This window comes from Ursus americanus, chromosome 3 (assembly GCF_024610735.1).
Source record: "Ursus americanus isolate L20-20 chromosome 3, mUrsAme1.1.p, whole genome shotgun sequence".
Taxonomy (NCBI): Eukaryota; Metazoa; Chordata; class Mammalia; order Carnivora; family Ursidae; genus Ursus; species Ursus americanus.
The window spans coordinates 73379462-73401438 of NC_142129.1; the positions used below are offsets into that span (position 1 = coordinate 73379462).

General features: G+C 35.5%; 1 protein-coding gene across 5 annotated transcripts in view; it reads right to left on the reverse strand.

Annotated features, from left to right (window-relative positions):
• Positions 1–21004, reverse strand: part of RUNDC3B (RUN domain containing 3B) — a 133414-nt gene extending 112410 nt beyond the window's left edge. For 4 of the 5 annotated variants that reach the window (XM_045793334.2, XM_045793332.2, XM_045793333.2 and 1 more), the window contains exons 1-2: positions 20457–20969; positions 2205–2320 (exon numbers count right to left, since the gene is read on the reverse strand). In XM_045793334.2, coding sequence (XP_045649290.1) covers positions 2205–2320; positions 20457–20578 — 238 coding nt within the window. In that variant the 5' untranslated portion in view covers positions 20579–20969. Of the gene's footprint in view, positions 1–2204; positions 2321–20456 lie in introns of all 5 variants that reach the window. The other variant, XM_087861110.1, reaches the window with a different exon arrangement.
• Positions 21005–21977: the final 973 nt, after the last annotated feature.

The window sequence follows — 21977 nt, forward strand, 5'->3', positions numbered from 1 at the left end:
GATCATCATTTTATTGAGCAATAACTATAAACAGGATTAATGTATGTCATTTTAAAAGCCTCGTTTTCTTCAATTATGGGACTTTTACAATGAATAAAGAAATAACTGTTTCAAGTTTTCCACTTTACCTGTATCAATACAGACTATTTTGTGCCTGGGGGTGGATTTTATCTTTCTCTGAAAAATTTAATATGTAAACTAAATGCCCTTTTATTTGAAAAATAAAAAGTAGCTGGAGAAAAGTAAATCTCACAGACCCACAAAGTTATACATTTTAAATTTGTACTTTTAAAAGACAAATATTGAAAAAATTAGTTGTTATACACTAAATTTTAGGTGTACTATAAAAATAATCATATAACCCTGCCAAAAGTAAAAGCAATTTGTTATAGTCTAGAACACTAAAATAATATGGAAGTCTGTAGACACTTGAGTCTTTAAAATACTTCATCTCAAAAGTTAAAAATCATTTCATGATTCATATCTATACTAATCACAGTGACCACATTAGTCAATTTACAGGAACTTTTTTTAAAAGCATATTTTAAATTATTATTTTTACTTAACTTAAAAAATTAACACAAATTCCACTGTATCATCATTCTTACTGTCTTAGTCATACTAGTGGAATTCTTATCCATAAATCAACTAGGGATTCTATTTTCAACATGGTAGTTCACTGGCTTCTCAGAAATGACACCCACTGTTAAGTAATTCTAAAGGTCTATTATCTAGATTTTGCTGAGGCAGGACTCAGAAGATGGCAGGCTAGTGTGCAGGAGTCCACATATGTGTTCATGAGTCTGCCCAATCACTCAGCATGGATATCTCAACATGGCCTGTTTTCTGCTGATAGCTGCTTATGTATTTTGTGAGTGAATCATATGCTAAATGGTATACTGAATCAAGGGAATTGAAGTTCTATGATAAAATATTTGTGAACATTAAGATACATCAAGGTCTACTGTGTTGCATGTGTTTTTTAATCATGTATTATTTATAAATTTATATGTAAAATATTTAAATATTATCACCACACAATATAGTAACCCAGACAATATCTCAAAATACTCTCCTATCCTTTGCTTTTATAAAAACTTATTTTCTTATAAAAGGTAACATTAATGGCAGAAAATTTAAGAAATACAGAGGACCAAAGTAAGAAAAGCATAACTTTTTAAATGCAAAATAACAAACTTTTAACCGAAAAGCATCAGTGATTTTATGGACCTCATTTTAAATTGCAAAGGGCTGACTGAATCCAGATTTTGTTTTCCCATGTAATTAAATTCAACCCTTTGTTATAGGCTCACAGGACTCCTCAACTGATTTAAACACTTAGGGGTAAAACTTGAGGCTTTCAGCATCAAAAAGCACAGAAGAGAATTATCCTTTAGCTTAAATTTGGGATTCTCATAAGTTATATTACCAAAGCAGATTACTCATTTGAAACTATACCATTAAGATAGTAAAGATAATAAAAAGTTGAGTTAAAACATCTGATGATCAAGTTTCCTTTAGGAAGACAAGATAATGGGATTAATGTGATAAAGTTATTATTTATTACTACTAAGAGTTATGCTACATAATATTTTTTGGTGTTATCTATATTTTACAGGTATTTTTAAAGTAAACATATTTTATAATTCTGAGAGACCACAGCTCCCATCTGACCTTTTAAATTTTAAGAGATTTATCTTTCTAATGTAAATATATTTACTGATTTATTTTGAAACCACAGTTGAGCATATTTTTTTTACATACCTCTTTTAACTATTTATGGTGAAAAATTTTTCAATGATCCCAAAGTTTAATGAAGTAGGGATTAAGCAAACAAACTCAATGCCTGGATGCTTCTTTGTAAGTTGGTTAAAATACCATCTAGTAACCTTTGAAGACCGGCTACCTCTCAATTTAAGTTTTCATTTTAATTACTTACAGAAAGTGACTCTGCTTCCTGTATGTGACACAAATGCACTCAACACTTTTAATGCACCCTGGAAACAGGCATAAATCGGAGAACAGAAATTCATTTCCAGGGACAAAGGATAGGTCAGAAGATAAGGCATTCTAAAACCAGTTTTATGTTTCTCAAGATGCAATATGGCTATTATCTAAATCGTACCAGACTGTATGGATTCCAAAATCTCAAGCTTCTAAAAAAGAAAGCTGCTGTGAGATGAAAAATACATTAATTCTGTTACCTTTTAGCCGGTGACTTAGAATCTGTTCCAAAATGGCTGCAAAATTGTTAAATTCAGGAGAAGAATCATCAATTGTCTCAAAGCAGGACCGATCAATCAGGGTCTTCACAGAAAACCTGTGGAAAAAAAAGAGTTGATTCATTCACCTAAGTAGGAAAAATGAAAAGAAAGCAATTTGGGGAAATATAAAAATGTAAGTATTATATTTACTGAAAACTCCATTCAAATTTACTCTGTGAATAGAAAATTTTACATAAATATCAGGCTTTCAGTTATATATTTACTATCTATTGAATGCAGTAAGATTTATGAGTAGCTCACTGTCTTCACAGACATTAAAATCAGAATTTTAAAATGACCTAAATTATTAAATCCAAAAACTCAAAAGCTACAATAGTGCTTATAAGAAATTTAAGTGTCAGACCCAAATGCTTTTAAAAGTTTTAGAGCACAAAATTAAATGAAACAGGTTGCAAGTATGCATGAAGTACAGATCCAAAGTTTTTATGAGCTTTATAAAAAGGAAAAATTACGTATCTGTAAAGTATGCTATATTTTTCCTTCTTATCAGATGTCCTTTGTCTCTATTTTTGAGTCACAATCAATGCACTTTCCAAGACTTAGCTCAAATGCCATATCTTCAATGAAGAATTATCCTCCTGCACATTCCTAGCACAAGCATTTTGTTTGTATGGCCCTTTAAGAGACAATTACAGTTGATCTTACTGCTATTATCTGTAGTATCTATCTTATTAGAATACAAATTCCTTCAGGGCCATACGTATAAATGTGCAAAAACATATCTTCTGCACTTTTATATCTTCCTCAGCTTCAGCACAGGGGACAATGCCTTGAACACTGCTGTCAGTAAGTACTTGTTGATTTATTTGTAAGCCCTTCTTTGAAGGAATAGCAAAGAAACATTTACATGCCAATACCATGGCAAGACAAAAAAAAAAGTTTATGATTGTTAACATGTAACAACATTCATGTCACCACCATGAAAGTTGCAATACAGAACAGTTCTGCCATCTCAAGCAATTCCTTCATGCCATCCTTTTATAGTCATACCCTATAAAGGGTGACAAATGAGTGCCTAAGCATGGACAATCAGTGAGGAAAGAAGCAATGGGGAAAACTATGAGAGCTGTTAAGTAATTAGGAATGTAAACTATGAAGGAGATAAAGGAGTACAAACTCTTACGTTTTAGGCTTGTTGGTTATACTATTCAATCAGGATAGAAAATAAAGGAGAAAAGTATAGAGGGTAATATAAAGAGATTTGTTTATATGATTACATCTAAAAACTCTACACTAAAAACTCTCTTCCTTGCCAGTTATGATGTGTAGGGAGATTGAAAAAAAAAAAAACAGTAAAACATTTATATAGTACACTGTAATTTAAAACATTAGAAATATTGAGAATTTAAGGGTTTTCTTTGTAAAAAAATTTACCAACAGTAGTTTGAACAGTGCTTGCATTCTTACTGTATAACTTAAAATATGGACTGAGCATATTTTCTATGCCTTGGCAAATTACTCCTTTCTAAGTCTGGACCAGTTTCCAACATTTTATCCTTTGCGCTTTCAACTGTGAAAATCTCGGAGAGGCCATATAATGTGAAGTGGCTTGCCAGCACCACTCCTGCTGGGACCTCCTTTTTGTCATAACCACTCTGTTCATTTATATCAATATATTCACCTTCACTAAATTCCTCTGGCTACATACCTAAATACCCTTGAACAGCAGCAGTGTCAGTATTCCCATGAGTAACTCTTTCTTTCTTTCCTTTTTTTTTTTTAAGATTTATTTATTTTAGAGAAAGAGAGCACCAGTGGGAGGGGCAGAGGGAGAGCGAGAATCTCAAGGGCTCCATCTCAGGACCCTGAAATCACAACCTGAGCCAAACGCAAGAGTCAGACCTTTAACTGACTGTGCCACCCAGGTGCTCTTGTGATTAACTATTTCTTCTATAATTCCACTTAAGTTCAATCCAAATTTCACTTCCACTGTCAGCACTTTCCATTTCTTCACCACATTTTCATCTTTGTTGGTCAGTTCAGTCTTTCAATTATCCATTTTTATAAAACATCATGTGGGTTTATCACCAAGACACAAGGAAGCAACACAACTACAGGTTTTGATTTCTGTGTGTGAACTAATAGCACATGAATAGTGACCAATGCTAGGCAGGCTTAGAAGGAAGTGATCTGACTGGTCACTGATCATGATGTGCATTTGTTATTAACACAGTGATTTGTAGGCTAAGGTGCCAGCAACAAAATTTTATTTTATGCAATTACTCACAGTTCATATACCATGATAGTCAAACTGGAACTGTGTTATTATAGGCCTGGTATTAACTGAATTGTAGTAACTGAAATAGTACATATTGGAACTGTGCAAAGAGAAGACTGCCCCATTTATTAATTACAAACAGAACAATTTATTACATGTTAGCATAAATTATTTTATAAAATGTATCTTTTCCAAAACAACAAAAAATTAGCAAGAATAGCACTGTTGTGTCTCTTTGCACATATTTTAATTTATTGTTGAATAGAAGAGAATAAATCCTCATATCTGCTTCTGTATTCAATCTATTTTAATATTATACACCATGTATCCTCTGGAAAACTCCACTGTACGCTCATTAAAGAATGGGAACAAAAAAGGCAAATACTGTCTTAGAACTGTTAAGAAGATAATTTCTGACCTTTTGGACCTCTGAAGCGGTGAGGGTCCAGGAGAACACTTTGAGAACCACTATCTAAGGCATTCTTTGTATGTAATGAAATAACTTTTCTCTTTGGTAACTAGAATGGTAGTAATTATATATTCTTGAGAGCACTGGGAAAATAATTATTCAAATAACTTTCAGTCCTCTTTGGTCAGGGCAAATAACCTTGACAGAGCTGGATTAACATTCAGTACATAGTACTATCTACAACTACAACTAGGACTTAAAGGCGGAAGCCATTATGTAAAGAAAAAATAAGAACAGCTAAGAAAGAAGTAGCACTGATGAAGTGGTCTCTGGTACCTAAAAGATAGTCAAGTTAGATAAACATCAGATGTAATGCATGAGTAAATCAATAGAAACAAAAAGAAGATAAACCAGGTTAAACAGGGACTTGAAAACTTGTTTTCTTTCCTATGTCCATCTCACTGACGATATACAGGAGAAAAATCCTGCCAATCCTTAGCAAACTTTCAATAAGAATAAATAAGTATAATGTTCTTATTCTGTAGTAAGAGATTGAAAAGTGTTCCTAAAATGAATAAACAAAACCCCTAGTCTGGTTTTTGACTTAAATAAAAGGAAATTTTGGAACGTTTTAATATTTCCCTCCAATCTTCATTAGGTAGAATGGAATAGGAAGTCTGACTCTACAATCACATTTAAGGCAGAAGTAATCTATTGCTTTAAAAAATTATGGCATTTAAGATCATAATGCACATCAGTGAAATGAAATGAAAATTTTACTTAAAGATAAAAATAACATAGTACTTCTTTCATCAAAAAGAACTAGGTTTGAATATTCAATTTCTTTTTTTAATAGATATTTGTTTATTTATTTATTTATTTGACAGAGGGAGAGAGCACAAGCAGGGGGAGCAGCAGGCAGAAGAAGAGGGAGACGCAGGCTCCCCACTGAGCAGGGAGCCCGATGAGGAGCTCTATCCCAGGACCCTGGGATCATGACCTGAGTCGAAGGCAGACACTTAACCAACCCAGCCACCCAGGTGCCCCTGAATATTCGATTTCTAACTATAACAATCTGATAAGATTTTAGTCACTATTGTCCTCCAGGAATAATACAAAATCCTAACAGATTATCTACATTGTAAACTATAACGGGAAGAAAAGCCATGGATATTAATACATATATTTTTGTAGCACCAAGAGCCATACACACATCAATCAATAGTCAATAAACTACTTGCGTCTTTTTTATCATGTTATCAGTACCTTGTATTTCTACAGAAGACACTATTTGCATGACAAAAACCTAAAATGGTAAATCTCATAGCACTAAATTACTTTTAATCCAACACCTGAATAAAAATAAAAACAAAAATAAAAACAAAGTCCAAATACCCTAAAGCATACCTTTATACACAAGTTCTGTTATTTCCAAGCATGAAGATATTTAAGGGTGAGAAAGCATTTTAAATATTCTATTACATCAAGGTTGATAAGGAACAAAAAGAACGTTTCCTGCCTTTGCTTCATCATTTATATCCTACTCTCCTCCTACAAATTTTCAGAAGGTAACTTAGTTCCTTAGAATCCATGTTTTACTTCTAGCTAGCCAAGTCTTCCCACTCAACACTTATTTCTCCAGAATCATGTAGCTAGCTCCATTATGCCAAAATAATGAGAATCTTTTCCTCCATAACACAGTAACTAGCCAAGATGTGCTATAAAAACCAAACCGGTAAAAAGAATTTCAATACATCTAAAAAAATATCTCCCAGATGCTGAGCTATTTCCTGATAATGATGACATTAATATTAGTCATCTATTTCCTGAAGAAGACTGATTTTAAAATAATGAAATGACAATTTGATGAATGTCTAAAAATATCAAATCAAGTCTAAGTAACAGCTTTTACATAAGAATTAAAAATTCAAAAATGTACATAAAAAGGTCATATAATCAAGCACAGTTTTTGAAATGTTTCTGTCTAAACAGATTCTCTTTTCCACTTTCAATGCCCAAAGAAAATTGTTGGTAGGTCAGAAATAGAAAAGAATGCAAATAAAACCTTTGAACCTAAGATAGCATGAACTACCTTTTTTACTTTGGCAACATACCAAGAAAAATGAGAGTTACCAAAACTATGTTTAAAAAAATCTTCGTTACACCATATTAAATTAATTCCTCCCATGAGTCATAGATTTGTAATTATATAAATAATTAAAAAGTAAAAATGTGACAACAAAATTTAAAAATATTACTCTGTTAAATTTCTACATAATTGGAAAGAAACTATTAAAAAGTGGAAATCCACCTTTAATATTTAAGGCTTTGCATTAGTAATATATACATATACATTCATATATATGCAGAGTGATCAAGAAGGAAAAAATATACTTCCATCCCCTTACAATAAGCAAACATGCTTCAAAAACCATAAACTCCAGGGTGCCTGAGTGGCTCAGTCGGTTGAACATCCAACCCGATTTGGGCTCAGGTCATGGTCTCAGGGCTGTGAGATGGAGCCCACCTTTGGGCTGGGTGTGGAGCATGCTTAGGATTCTCTCTCTCCCTTTCTCTCTGTCCTCCCCCCCCCCACCCCTGCCACTCTCTCCCTCTTAAAATAAATAAATAAATAAAACCATCAATTTCACACAAAACAGATTTTCCTACCTATACACAGATTTTCTTACCTACCATTATATCTCTTTACCACAGAATTATACCTGAAGATAACCAAAGTACATAAAAACATCTAGAATCATCACATTTCAAAACTAAAAGGATTTCAGAAAAGTCATTCATAAGTGATATTTTTAAGTAGAACATAACTATCCAAATCCTGAGATAGGATTCTTTCCACTATTCACACCAAAATTATAGAATTCCTTATAATGTCTATTGCTGCTAGCAGTCAAAGGGGCAGGTAACTATCTTCTGCCATTAATATAATATTCATCATCAATAATCAACAAGGAGATGGCTGCTGGGAAACAGGATACAATTTATGCCAAATACAATGTAAATCAGTAACTGTAGATAATAGCTTATTTCCTTTCTTATATTTTATACCAGAAACTCAAAATTAGAATCAACAATTTTGCCTTTTTTTTGAGTATTATGAAAGTAATGAATTCCCAAAAATCATGTGTATTTCACCTTTAATTTTTCTATAATTTTAATCTTTCTATAATAAAAAAAAATTCTTTACACATATCCTCTTAGGAGGAGTCTGCAGACTACTATCACAGGCCAAGTCCAACCTGTTGCCAGTTTTTATAAATGAAGTTTTATTGCAACACAGGGAAAAAAAGTCAACAAATTTCTCTGAAATGGTAGCCTAAAAGTCTCTTATTATAGTGTTTACTATTTTAAAAAATTTAACCCTATGTAAAAACTAAAAGGAAAGAGAAAAGTGTATTTTAAAATATTTTCCCCACCTGTACTGACCAAATTTTTTATTTAAAAAAAAATTTTTTTAAAGATTTTATTTATTTATTCGACAGAGATAGACAGCCAGCGAGAGAGGGAACACAAGCAGGAGGAGTGGGAGAGGAAGAAGCAGGCTCCTAGCAGAGGAGCCTGATGTGGGGCTCGATCCCAGAATGCCGGGATCACGCCCTGAGCCAAAGACAGACGCTTAACCGCTGTGCCACCTAGGCGCCCCTATTTTTAAATTTTTTTATTAAACACCTGTGAAGTGCACTGTTTTAATTATATTTATTTATTTATGTATTTTATTATGTTCAGTTAGCCAACACAGTACATCAAGAACTGATGATATACTACTATATGTTGACAAAATGCCTTTTAAAGAGAATTGTTAATCTAAGTACTTTAAGGATGAGATACTATATAATTAACACCTTGTATTGCTACATAAGCAGACTGATGACAACAGATTGCTCAACATGAAAAATAACATTAGGTGCACTATCTTAAAAAAAACAAAGGATAAGACAAAATTTTCCAAAAAAATAAAAATAAACATCTAAAATTAGAAAGCTATGAAACCAAGAAAACTTCCCATCTTAACATAAATTAACTCATTAAATCTCTTATACAAAAGACCTCCCAATTAAAAACATTTTAATGAAGAATACTTTATACCCTTGGACAACCAATCCTTCTGGAATCCAAATGCTCTTTATTCAATAACATATTTTAACATTGGTAAACTATCTAGTAAACTAGATACAGCAGCACTACAGCAACAGGAAGAACAGGGACTTTAATATCAGAAGGCCCTGGATTCACACCTGGCTCTGCTGTTATCCATTCCTGTCAAGACACTTAACCTCTCTGAACCTCAGTTTCCTCAGTAATCAATTACCAAATTATTGTGAAGTTTAAAAGAGACAGCATACAGAAAGTGTTGAATTTTCAACTTACACAAAAATTACTAAATGTTTGCACATATCCCCTTTCTTTTTAGAACACCAGCATTTCACTGAATAATATCTAAGCATAGAGAAAAGAGGCAAAAATTTCAAGTGTCTGCATGTAAACTGATTATTTAAAGGACTTAAGAGGTAGCAATCATGGTTTATGAACACCAGAAATGCTAAGAAAACAAAGATTCCCATTTTCTGATTCTATGGCTCAAATACAAACACATATACCACACACGATTTACAACTAGTTCATATGTAGCCACAGACACTGAAGGAAGCACATAAGAGGAAAGCATAGGTTTTGAAACTAGATATATTTGGGTTTCAATTCTAGCAATGTTAGGCTTAACTATAAAACAAATCTGATTGAAATAGAAATTGCTTCAATTAAATTAAAGAATTTTCATTAATAGTCATAAATGCTTATCTAATATTTTTCCTCCCAAAAGCATATTCTGTATGCATGACATAAATCAATGGATTTTCCTCAGATGTTAAGCAGAGATGTTTTTTGTTTTTAATTTTATTAAAATTTTAACATATATATTTTTTAAGATTTTATTTCTTTATTTGTCAGAAAGAGAAAGGGAGCACAAGCAGGGGGAGCTGCAGGCAGAGGGAGAAGCAGGCTCCCCGCTGAGCAAGGAGCCGATACAGGACTCAATCCCAGGACCCTGGGATCATGACCTGAGCCGAAGACAGACGCTTAACCAACTGAGACACCCAGGTGTCCCTTAAGTTATATTTTTAATATTAATTTTGAGACTTCATCTGAAATACAAAAGATGTACTTTATAACTGTAAATACTAAGAGAAACTTAAAATTCCAAAATCAAATGTTAAATCTGAATATATGAGGGATACTGTTATCTTATCCTCTTCTAAGGACAATCACCATTACCAGGAAAAATAGACAATGTCATTTCATTTAATGCAAAAAAAAAAGTGTTCATTTTGTGCATTTTCTATCTTATAGTTAATATTTCAAAACATTATGCCTTTTATATTTTTTACCTATTTTTGTGAAATAACTTCTATAAAATTGAAAATTAAAGTAGATTGCTTTGGTAAGGAAATACCAAAAAATATATATTTGTTTAGTTCAGCCTCACTTTTTTTTTTTTAACTATTATTCAAACACTGGAAGAGATTAATGTTTTTTCACGTTAAATTTCAATTAGAGTAACTCCATTCAAAAGAAAGCAAATTCTACCACTGAAGCTTTTAGATATTTAAAGCTCTACTATCAGGGCACCTGGGTGGCTCAGTCGTTAAGCGTCTGCCTTCGGCCCAGGGCATGATCCCAGGGTTCTGGGATCAAGCCCCACATCAGGCTCCCGCTGGGAGCCTGCTTCTTCCTCTCCCACTCCCCCTGCTTGTGTTCCCTCTCTCGCTGGCTGTGTCTCTCTCTGTAAAATAAATAAATAAAATCTTAAAAAAAAAACCAAACAAACTCTACTATCATTAGAGATTAATCATTAGGATGACTTTTAAAAAATAAGTGATGATGATTCTTCAATTCAACCTTTAGCCTTATTTTGGAAATGTCCATCCACGGCTATTATTCTTCACTAGTTATAATTACCTCATTTGATAAACTGCTGGAAAAAAACTTGATGCTGAATAAACTATGATTCTAGTATTTGAGAAATTCACATTCTAGTAAAAGACAAAAAGATAATTAAATTACAACATAATTGGTAATACATTTATTTATATATCCCATCCCAGAAAAGACTTCAGATTGCTTAGGGGGGCACATAAAATACCATCAGTTGGCTGCATAAATTAAAACTGGGGAGGAAGATGAAAAATGTGGGAATGAACTAAGGAGGATGGAGTAAATAATGGCAGACCAGCGCTCTCACAGAGTACAGCTAGAAAAACTGGGAGAAGGGGGAGGAATTACAGAAATCATATGTTTGAAGCCTGCAGAGAGTGGCTAAAACAGTAGGAATTAGGTTAAGACTCCAGAAAGAGGAAAGCTCAAAAATCAGTGGACTGCTATAGTTGCTTTTACCCAGGAATGTCTGCCGATTCTGAGTGTGGCAGGGTCTAACTCCCACAGAAGGCTGCTAGTGGGTAACAGAAAAACCAGGAAAGCTTTTGAAGGAGACCTGGGTAGGCCTCAAACACTTTCTTGTCATCAGAAGACTAAAATCCTAATCAGAAAGCGTCTGATTAACAGAATAAAGCATCTGGTAGTTCCAGAAGACAAACTAATAATTTAGGACTACCAGAGAAAGGGTGCTGAAAATATACCAAACTTAGGTTGAAAACCCTGGATGGTCAGGGGCAAATGAAAGGCTGAGCAAGACTTACCAGGGTTGAAATACAGCCTGGATTCAGCACCATCCCTGACTGGATGAAGGTGATCAGCTACCACTCTATCTTCCAGAGGAATTTAACATTAGTAAGGAAAGTGAGTACTACCCTATACTATGAGCCACGGACACTAGTATGCTCTTGACCACGTTTTCTTCAAATTGATCCCCATCAATTGATCCCCATTCCACCTGTTTACTCCTCTGTGGTCTTTTTCTACTATATGTTCCAATGAATACTTTTGACATAAGGTTGACAAAAGGCTAAGTAGAATAGCACTTAAAGGGGGCGCCTGGGTGGCACAGCGGTTAGGCGTCTGCCTTCAGCTCAGGGCGTGATCCCGGCATTATAGGATCGAGCCCCACATCAGGCTCCTCTGCTATGAGCCTGCTTCTTTCTCTCCCACTCCCCCTGCTTGTGTTCCCTCTCTCGCTGGCTGTCTCTATCTCTGTCGAATAAATAAATAAAATCTTTAAAAAAAAAAAAAGAATAGCACTTAAAGAACAACAAAAGCGCTGAAAAAATTTAATACATACTATCTGGCATTCAATAAAAAAAGAAAATCTAGATATGCCAAAAAATAAGACTACATGACAAAGAGAGAAAGAGAGAAAACACAAAAAGAGATGTAAGATGATACAAATATTCTAAATTAGTGATGAGAACTTTAAGATAACTATGATCAATATGACCTAGGGAGGACAGGAAAAGATGGATATAGATAAAAATATACACATTTTTAGAAGATTAGAATCTATTAAAAAGAATCAAATTAAAATTCTAAAGCTATCTGAAATTAAAAACTCAAATTTTAATTTACTCAGTAGATGAGAAACAGTAGAAGACAAGATTAATGAAAAGGAAAAGAAGTCAATAGAAAATATACAAACTGAAGCAGAGACATAATAAAGAAGAGAAGATACAGAAAAGAAAGAATGTAAGTCAAGTGGAGCCCGGTAAAATTTAACATACATGTAACTGGAGTATAAAAACAGCCAAAATTTTTCCAAACCTGAGGGAAGAGCAATGGCAAGGGTAAATATGTAGGTAAATGCATATGTGTACTGCTTAAATATCAAGTATAAAGTACAGCAATAAAAGAATCTTGCAGAATTTAAAATATATGGAGACTTAAAATGTCCAGGCTGAGAAGCAATAAATGGTTCTAACACTACTGGAGAAGCAGTGACAGTTAAATTTCTATTACGCAGTGATAAATCAAGAGTAACTGCCAAAAGGATAGGAAACTAACATATATACAGAACAAGAAAAAAAATTTATGACAAGTTCATTGAGAGAAAAACTGGAATAGTGGAATAAATAAAAAATACTGATATATAAGAAGGCAAGGAAAGAGAAAAAAGTAAAATACAATAACATTAAAAATAAAATACAATAACATTAAAAACCCAAATACAATAACATTAAATGTAAATGGACTAAATACTCTAAATAAAGATTAGATAAAACCCAAAACTCAATTCTATCCTGCCTACAAGAGACACTTTAAATTTAAGGATAAAAAGATTTAATGTTAAGGATGGAAAAAGATACTTCATACAAACATTAACTGAAAGAAAGCTGTTTTAACTATATTAATAACAGACAAAATAGACTTTAAGGCAGTAACAGTATTAAAGATAAAGACATTTCAAGGTGACAACGGAATCCAACCCCTAGGAAGAGATCACAATTCTTCTTTTTTCTTTTTTTAGGATTTATTTATTTGAGAGAGAATATGAGTGGGAGGGGCAGTGGGATAAAGAATCTGAAACAGAGCCCGATGCAGGGCTTGATCTCATAAGCCTGAGATCACGACCTGAGCCGAAAACAAGAGTTGGACATTCAGCCAACTGCACCATCTAGGTGCCCCAAGAGATCACAATTCTAAATCTGCACACACCCAGTAATAAAGCAACAAAATACTGACAGCAAAAATGACAGAACTAAAAGAGGAAATAGACCAAGGTACACTCAGAGACAGACTTTAATGCATCTCTCTCAAAATTAGATAGACTAAGTATATAAAAAAACTAGTGAGGATAAAGAAGATATGAATAACACAATTAACATACTTAGATACAATATAGACAGAACATGCAATCGATGACAGAATATATATATTTTTAAATGTACATGAAATATTTATCAAAATTAACCACATGTTATATCATAAAGCAAGCATAAACAAAATTTCAAGTCTGAAATCTTTCAGAGCATGTTCTCTATTAAGTATGGTAGAATTGAGTTAAAAATCAGTATCTAAAAATAAATAGAAAATCCTCCACTGTTTGAAACCTAAATAATAAATTTTTAAATAACCCATGAGTCAAAAAAGAAACCCCAACAGAAATTTAAAAACATTTAAAACTAATTAATAATAAAGATACATTTCAAATCCTGTGAGCAATCCCAAAATAATGCCAAACAAGGGCATCTGTAGATTTAAAAGGCATATATTAGAAAAGAAGAAAGGCTAAAAAACAATGACCTAAACTCCCATCTCAAGAAATTAGAAAAAGAACAGTAACTTAAAGTAAAAGAAATAATAAAGAAATCAATGAATTAAGAAATAAATGTATGGCAGAGAAAATTAACAAAGCCAAAAGCTGACTTTTGAAAAGATACATAAAATTCATAAACTCCTACCAAGAAAAAAAAAATGGGAAAAACAGAGATGAGCAATATCAGGAAAGAAAATGGAAAATTACTACAGCTTTTTTAAAAAATAAAAAGTTATTAAGAGGATATTTTAAAGATCTTAAGAATAAATTTGATAATATACATGAAGAACTCACTGAAGGCTGATTCAAGAAGAAACAGGAAATCTGAATTATACAGTGTCTATTAAATAAATTGAATCTGTTACTAAAAAACTTCCCACAAAGACAATTAGCAGTTCAGATTTCTTCCCTGGTGAATTCTTTCAAAAGCTTAAGAAAGAAATAATCTAATGTTATACAAATTCTTCTACTGAAGAATATTTCCCAACTTGCTTTATAAGGTCAGATAATCTTAATGACACAACTAAACAAGGACACTGTAATAAATAACAATTACAGATAAATCTCTTCCATGAACATATACATGAAAATCCCAGATGGAATTAACTCATTGAATGCAAAGATATGTAAAAAAGATAATACAGCACAAATGAGTGCTTTTATTCCAGAGTAGTTTAACCTTCAGAAGTCAATCAACATAATTCACTATATAAACAGAAAAAAAGGGAGAGAAATTATGTTTATTTTGATAGACAGAAAAAACATTTGATTGCAAATATCTAATTCATGGTAAAAATTTTAATGTTTTCTGCAATACTCTGGTCCTAGCCGTGCAGTAACACAACAGAACAAAGGCATGAAGTTTTTAACAAGCAGAGGACATGACTGTATTCAAAATTTTTAAAAATTAAAAAACTGCAGAAAATCTGTTAGAATAAGTAAATCTTGTGAGACTACAAGACAAATATTTTAAAAAGTTGATTTTGTGCCTATATATCAGCAAAAAAAAGAAAAGGAAAAAAATTTAATGATCTGTTATAATATCAAAATATAAAAGAAGTTTAAAAAAGGATGTAAGTGTATATGTATATTCACAACTACAAACACTTTTGAGAAAAATTTCATAATATTTAAATACATGAAGGGTAATGTTCTTTTTCTTGACCTAATAAGTGCTAGTTACAATATAGTGTCCTCTTTGCAAAAACTCACTGACCTGTACACTTATGTTATGTGCACTTTCTGTATGCAGACTCTAAGTCAATAATAATTTATATGAAAAATGTGGAAGCAAAATAGAGCTAAGAATAATGCAAAATGCATTACTCCCATGTTCTACATATCTTTTAGAGCTTGGCCACAAATTTAACACTAAAATTTCTAAAGCTGTGTAAGAAAAAAGAAGTTGTCAGTTACACATTTGTGTCCAGTAGATATAAATAAACCAACTGCCTAGAGATACAATTCTTGGCACTAAAATAAGACAGCTATTTCTCATAGAAATCTTCACAAAAAGAAGACACTTCATGACATAATAAACAATGTTCTTGACACCAATTTCAAGAAGACCTTCTGTGACTGTTTCTTCTGATGACACACAAATACAGGCTGATGGAATCTTACCAATGCACAATTGTGAAAAAGCAACTGGTGACAGGAGTGTGTGAAGCAATGCTATCTACATACCCAGCTGCTTTCTGATGATTTGGACCTACTCAGATAACTTCTAAACTTGTAAGACTGAATACATGAGTGGATAAGCTTCACATATTCCCCCATGAACATCCTTTCAACTGAGCTTCTGACATTTATCAATTAGCAGTGAAGATAAGCAGTGAAGTTAAGATAAGCAGGGAAGTTACGATAGGCAGGGAAATTACATGTGTGGAGGACAGCTGTTCTCCCTAAGTTGAGTATGAACCCATTTTAGCTAGGGGAAGAGATAATGACCTATGAATGCTGAAAAGCTTCTCCAGGACTAATTGCTGAAAAGATGATCATGCTACCTCCATCATGAATACCTATCGGGCTCTTAACAATCCTTAAAAATGACACTGAAACCGCTCCAAAAAAATACAACTATTAAAATGTTGATCAAAGACCAAACCCAAAGTTCTGCCACACAGAGCATTACTGAAAGAGTTTTAGCCAAAAATATAATCACTGTAGCCAAGGTATGAACAGTCTCACGAGGCATATTCAAGCAAACAGTAACAAGGAAAGTAAGTCACTCAATTTAAAGTTATTTAAAAGATTATACTGCCAATCATACTAACATTTTACATAGGTTCAAACATAAGAATAGACATTTTTTCTGATTATTCATCAACTGGACTGTTAGGTTCAGAGTGCTAAAGCTCACTTACTTAACTGAGGCCTCTGGTTGCCTTTTTTTTTTTTTTAACATATGATAAATTTACTTATCTGCTTTCCTAGTTCACAGCCAATTATAATAAGCATGTGAGGATAGGAAGCACAAAGGAAAGAGCTGCTAGAAACAGGCAGAGTTGTAAGAAATTACAGATAACTTGGTAGGAAGCAGCAGCAGAATACAAAAGCAGACAAAAAAACTTCAAACACGCTATTTTCTGGGGCCATGTTGCAAGAAGCTCTATGCATCTCAAGAGTCCTCAAGGGCAGCCACTGCAAAGGACATATTCACAGAAAGAGATTCAGAGTGAAGTCCTTAATAAAGATTATATTATTCTTTAGAGTCTTTTTTAAAGAAGGTAGCAAAATGTGTAATCCATTTTTAAAAGTGGTTCACGCAAAATGTTTTAAATATTAATATTTATTGTGGCTTAAATTTAAACACTTAAATTATAAGCTTCAGTTATACAGAAGATTGCAATCCACAACTAATGCTGAGTAGAGCACTATAGTTGATGGGAGAATTTTAAGCTTAACTCAAATATTAATAACATGGAAAATATAAGCACCTCATTCCCTGACTACACTGGAAAAATAAGGCCCTACTGTTACTTGAAATAACATTCAAATTATGAAATAATATCTTCACCTACAGAAAACCAGGAATAACTATGTACATCTTATTAGAAGTACTTTAATTTGAAAACCATCTTCACTCATGACACTTTCTCCTTAAATGGTTCTTGTTAATCCACAAGACAGGAAAATTATGACTGTGTGAGGAGTTTCTCTTAAGGTATTGATGTAAGAGTTTAACAAATGTTATATTAAAATCTGTTTATGCATATATAAACTGTATACTTTAATAGCTTTCTCATAAAACAGTGTTAACCTACAGAAAGAGACTTTTCATTTTAATTCTCTTTGTCAACAGAAGTAAAAATCAAAGGAATATGTAAGTTTTTCAATAAAACATGAAGCTTAAAAATGACATAAAAGATGACTAATGTACCTGATTTTCTATGGATGAAAAATAGAGATTAAAAAAGGCCTGCAGGAGTTAAAAAAATCAATTTTTCAAAGTTCCAAATAGCAAAGAATATGCAGGGAAAATACTAGTCGGTACACAGAGCCAAAATCAGTCTATGAATATTTTGGAGTTGAGTGTGGAATACTTAGAGGCCTCAAATGACCTACTTTCTCTCCACCACAATCTGTAAAAAAAACATGATAAAACTGTACTAAGTATCATACAAGTATTTTTAAGGCTACAATACATAAATGTTCAATAGAACAAAAATAAGAGATGAAATAATTATAGACATAATCACAATGAAATAAAATAAAATTAAATTCAATCCTGACTATCTTACCTAACCCAACAACCCATTTCAAAATTTCCACACCATAACAATATTGTTCTTGTACAAGGCTTTAAACCTAAGGAATTGCTTAGTTACATAATAAGGCTTTAAAACTAAGCTGAGAATATACCTAAGTTGTTTAAGGGGTAAAGAAAAGCATATCATATAAATATTATAGATACAATAGAATGATACGTGGTGGTGGAGGGAGTATTTTGTTTTGATTTGCTTTGGTAAACTGTTCACAAGTTTTCTAGAACATCAGTAGAAAAACATAAAATGGAAGGCACAGTTCAAAATGTTTTTGTTTGGAGAGAAAAATGCACATACCTCATCTAGCTACCCTGAAACATATGTCTACCATTACCCTGCTCACATTCAGAGAAATTCAAAAGAAAATATCAACACATTTTATCTGAAGTCTATTATTAGTTTTAGGGTTGTTATTGAAGGTTACTAATGATCTAAGCTGATTTTACAGATGTGAAAACCAGATAATGAGATGTTTGCATGGCTTGTTAAAGGACATAGAATTAGTTAACAACAAAATAAACTTAGAACTCAAACTCTAAACCAACTTCTTCACAACTTCAATATCAAATCACCTCTAACTTCATGAAAAATGAATTCATTAAGAGACAAGGGTGATATACCACAATTTGGTAACTCTGAAAGGCAAAGAAACATTAATGCAGAAATATTGATTTGTTCAGGCAGAGCTACTTAAAACATACAAATGGCCTAGAATGACTTTTTTTCCAAAAAGTAAGTCTTTCAGACAAAGCCTATCAAACAGATCCCATTACTATTGAGATGGATGGTTATTTATATAAACCATCAACTCTTTGTACATGAAGAACAGCCTTAGTAGTAAATCCACATAAATAAATACACAAGTTGAAATCTAGACCAGAAATTGAAATTTATTTTAGCTACAATACTAAATTTATGTGTATATTATAACTGAGATCAGCACTTATATTCATTTTGCAATAGAAAACAATAATTATGCAAATAAATTAATGAAAACACAGCAAGCCCAGACAACTGCCCACACAAATCATTGTGATATGACTGAAATTTCTTAAACATAACTTAAAATGTTATTTAAATAAGATTGAGATACAAATCCATTCTTCTGGCCTGCCTCTGATAAGAGAGCAGATAAACATCAAGTAACCCCAAATCAGCCAGTACAAAAATGGAGTAGCAAAAGAAAGAGCACCCACCACTGAATTTATTCATTCAATAAATATTTACTGAGCATCCGATTCTATAGTGTGAAGAATTATTTTAAAAAATAAAATAAAAAAGACAATTGAGCAAAAAGCTGCCCTGTGAAGTTTAACTCAGAGGGAGCTTTTATGAAATACATTGCCCCAAGAATGTTGGATCCTGCTTGAAATGATCCTCTTTTAAAAAAAATTAGAAGAAATCAGCCTTGCTTATTGTTCTATTTTTCCTAACTTAAAAAAAGATGATTTACCTGGACTTAAAAAAATTTTAATAGCTGTCTTCCTCAAAACGTTGCATCCTAGAGAGAACAAATGGTAAATCAAACCAAGTCCACATTATTTTACTGTGTACAGCTCAAAGTGCCATACAGTTGGTGAGACAGGTCTTCCTGCTATTTAGGCAACATCTGTAAAAGTCCAGGTTAAAAAAACAAAAAGTCGTTCAAAGTTATTGAATATAAGTCCTAGTATAAATATCTGTATGCTGCGTCAGATGCTTGACACATTTTTACACAAGAAGAAATACACAGAAATTGAAAAGGAGAAAAAGGTGTGATCATTTTTTAATTCTTAGAGGATTACCAATGGTTGAAGCTGAGGTGTTTGGTGAAATATCAGTCATTTCTGAATACAGATACTAATTATTCCCTTTATGTTTCTATATTTTCTAGAGTAAAAGAATACTACATTTATAATTAGAAAACCTTTAAGGAAAGGCAGACTTGGAATAAATCTTTGACACGAAAACTAGGTATCCTTCACAAGTCCCACTCTTAATAACAACTGCAGAAACTGCACAAGCACTGCATTTTAAAAGTGGAGAGAAAACACACACACACACACACACACACACACACACACACACACACGGCAGGCTTGTAGTAGACACTCGATACTGGTGGAATGAAATAACTGAATGTATGCGTAAACAAGCCCAAACAAAAACAAAATGCATTCTGATTTTGAGGCAACACAGTAAACAATCACAGTAACGACGACTTTACCAAAAGCTGGCTGACAGCTTAATGTGCACTAAATGAAAGAGCTTTTCCTTCCCGTCCTCCTTTTACTCTGACACTAGAAGACACATTCAAAACAAATCCTCCCCCAGCCCCGCCCCAAGCTTCTCCTCTCTCCGTTCCAGTCCTGAAACTGTCGGAAAGTCCGGGGCCTCACGGTGCCCAGACCCGGGCCCCTCTCAGGGCGCCCGAGGACACGCCCGGTGCGGAAGAGACTGGGGCCACGGCTCCCCCAGTCTGCAGGACCCCCAGGGGCTCGCGCGCTCACGCGCTCGCCCTCAGCCCTCGGCGCCGGCGGCCCCCTCCCGCCGCCGCGAGCTGCGGGCCGCGCCGTACCTGCACACCGTGATGAGGTTCCTCCTCTCCACCGCAGCATTGCGGGCGCTCAGGCTCTTCTTGCCGCCGCCGCCGCCCCCGCCGCGGCTCCCGCTCAGGCCCCCCAGACTCCGGGAGGCCATGGCGGGCTGACCCCCGAGCCCCTTTTGTCTGCTGCGACCCCTCCCGCCCCCCACACCTGCTCCTTAATGCTCTTGCTCGTTTCGCGACCGTGGGGGTACTGGAGGGTCGTGGGGGAAGGAGCGGGGACCGACGGAGGGTGTGGAAGACCGCGGGGGAACTCGTACCCGGGCACTGACGGCTCGCGCTCCGCACGAAGCTACACACACACACACACACACACACACACTCTCACGCGCACACACGCACGCACCTCCCCCGCCCTCGCGCGCGCCGCCGGCTGCGGGGCGGCGCGTGCGGGGCGGTGTCGGGCGCTCCTCTGCTTCCCGAGGGACCTCGGTTGCCAGCACGCGCGCGTGCCCGCAGGCCCGCACGCCCTACCACCTGCCTTCGGCCGCCACTCGCGCCCCAGGCGAGACTGCTGCGGTGAGGCCACGGGCCTCGCGCGCGCAGCCCCGCCCTCCCTGCACCTATCAGGCTAACGCAGTCCACCTGGAGCCAATCGCGGCACGCGAGGGGCGGGGCCGGCCGCGTGGCTCTTTAAAGTAACGTGCTCGAGCACCGCCCCGGCGCGTGGGCAGCTGTCAAGACGCCGGGCTCGCGCTCGCAGCCCGCGTGCCGCAGGCGGCCGGCACGCAGCGGAGCCCGCCGCAGTTTGCTCGGGGATTGTGGGATGCGGGGCGCCTGAGAGCCCCGGGAGAATGCTGATCTTTGCGGGGAGCCCAGCTTTAACTGCTGGGATCTCTAGCTTTAGCGGCTGATCTTTTTCACGCCGGAAGCCTATTCTCAGGTCCTCAGCCCCGAAAATGCAGCAGCGCGGCGCTCGCAACAGACCCAGGACTTGACTCCCAGGAAAGGAGCAGGGATCCTTTTGTCCTAACTCCCTCCCCCAAATAGCCCGTGGAGGGAGATTGCCGATAGAATATCCCCCTTGGGCGTCTGATGGTGGGATTTCCTGACAGTCCACGCCACGTCGCTCCTACCCTAGCCCCAGCACGTCCTGCAGCCAGGACTGACCGCCCGCGTGAGAACGAGCGCGGTGCTGATGTGTATCCTTCTCCCGGCCTGGGCAGAGACCCCGGAACTGGGTGAGGAACAGTGAGTCTAGGGGCAGTTGGGACCTTGGCTCCACTGGGCTGCTCCGGGAGAATAGTGCCGACCTGGTCGCGCGTGTTTGGAATCTAGCGCCCACTTTGCAACACTTCTTCACCCTCCTGCCTTACCAGCAGGAAGGTCCTAGCCTCTGTCTCATTCTTCCGCACTCACCTAAGTGGCCGTCTATCTCCTTTGTATCAATATGCTCAGATTTCAGAGTGAAATCCATAACTACTGTCCCAGTGGAGCCTAGCACGGTGGCCCGCATACAACAGGTTCTCAATAAATGTTCATTAACTTGAAGTT